Here is a 1,244-nt window from a genome sequence, read left to right on the forward strand (position 1 = left end):
TCCTGTGGCTCAGTGGTAGAGCATTGCATTAGCAGCGCATAAAGTTGTGGGTTCGATTCCCAGGGAATATACTTACTGGTAAAAAATGTATAGCCTGAATGCACTAGAAGTCGCTTTTAAGCGTTTGCTAAATGCATGAATTATACTTAACATTCTTCTTATCCACATTAACTGAATTCTAAACATTAAATAATCCCTCACCATAATTTCCCTAAATTAAGTGTGTGGGGTGAATCTCTCTTTTTCTATTTTCAATGAAACTTATTGGTTTTAAATGCCATTTCATACATGACAATTGTTTTGCTCTCTTCTCTAGAAACCTTATACAGTGTAAAATGCTCTCACCTGTTGCAGGTAATTGATCAGGCGACACATGAAGTCCCCAAATATCCAGCTAGGAAGAGTGTACAAAGTGGCAGTGAAAGGAACACAGCAAACCAGGAAAAGTATATCTGTGGTGGCAAGATTAACTGAAGAGAAACAAAGATTGTTCACTAAGACAATGTCAAGTAAGTAAATGTGATATTCTGAGAACCAAAGAATCTTTGATACCTATGTAGAAGTTTGTAACAGTTTTCATCTGCTGGTTTTTGACGACTACATAGATGACCAATGAGTTACCCACCAAACCTACAAACATAATGAGGATGAAAAACACTGGCACCAGCCAGGCGTCTGTCAGTGGGATTGGGCTTTGAGATCCCATGGGATCTGATTGATTGCAATCATAAATATTTGCTTCATTATTGCACAGGATAAGTTCTGCAACCTCAGTGGTCCTGTTGCTTTCTGCCATTAGACTTGCATGTGTCACCCTGCTAGGAATAACCTGAAATACACAAAAACATATTCAGCTTTCTTAATAAATATGTTAACCTTCATTATTTGCAGAGTTTGTAAAACATATCACAATTACACATCTCTACTAGCCACATGGTTTTTATAGTTAACATGCATTGCACTGAACGGCTAGCATTTAAATAACTCTTGCAGTATCAATGTTCTGGACAAGTATTTGCACAGTGAGACCAAATGCACCTTTTACAGTCTTTTTACACCCCCATATCATCATGATGAGTAATCAAAGAGATTATTTACTTGTTACACTGTAGAAATCCTGTTATTAATGACATCTAAAAATGTTTTTCATTTGTTTTTAATTAGTTTATACTTAAAACGAGTAACAAAAAATCTGCCTCGACAAAATACATTTGCATCAAACATACATTTGATCAAAACGAGTC

At 35.9% G+C, this 1,244-nt stretch overlaps 1 protein-coding gene across 1 annotated transcript in view; it reads right to left on the reverse strand.

Moving 5' to 3' along the window:
- The window catches only part of LOC107579387 (G-protein coupled receptor 54-like), a gene marked incomplete at its 3' end in the record, with an annotated part of 1,813 nt that extends 989 nt beyond the window's left edge, over positions 1-824 (reverse strand). The window contains exons 1-2 of the mRNA XM_016265222.1: positions 553-824; positions 346-470 (exon numbers count right to left, since the gene is read on the reverse strand). Coding sequence (XP_016120708.1) covers positions 346-470; positions 553-796 — 369 coding nt within the window. The remainder of the gene's footprint in view (positions 1-345; positions 471-552) is intronic.
- Between the last annotated feature and the right edge of the window lie 420 nt (positions 825-1,244).

The sequence above is a fragment of the Sinocyclocheilus grahami genome, unplaced genomic scaffold (genome assembly GCF_001515645.1).
Source record: "Sinocyclocheilus grahami isolate Dianchi unplaced genomic scaffold, SAMN03320097.WGS_v1.1 scaffold16997.1, whole genome shotgun sequence".
Lineage (NCBI taxonomy): Eukaryota > Metazoa > Chordata > Actinopteri > Cypriniformes > Cyprinidae > Sinocyclocheilus > Sinocyclocheilus grahami.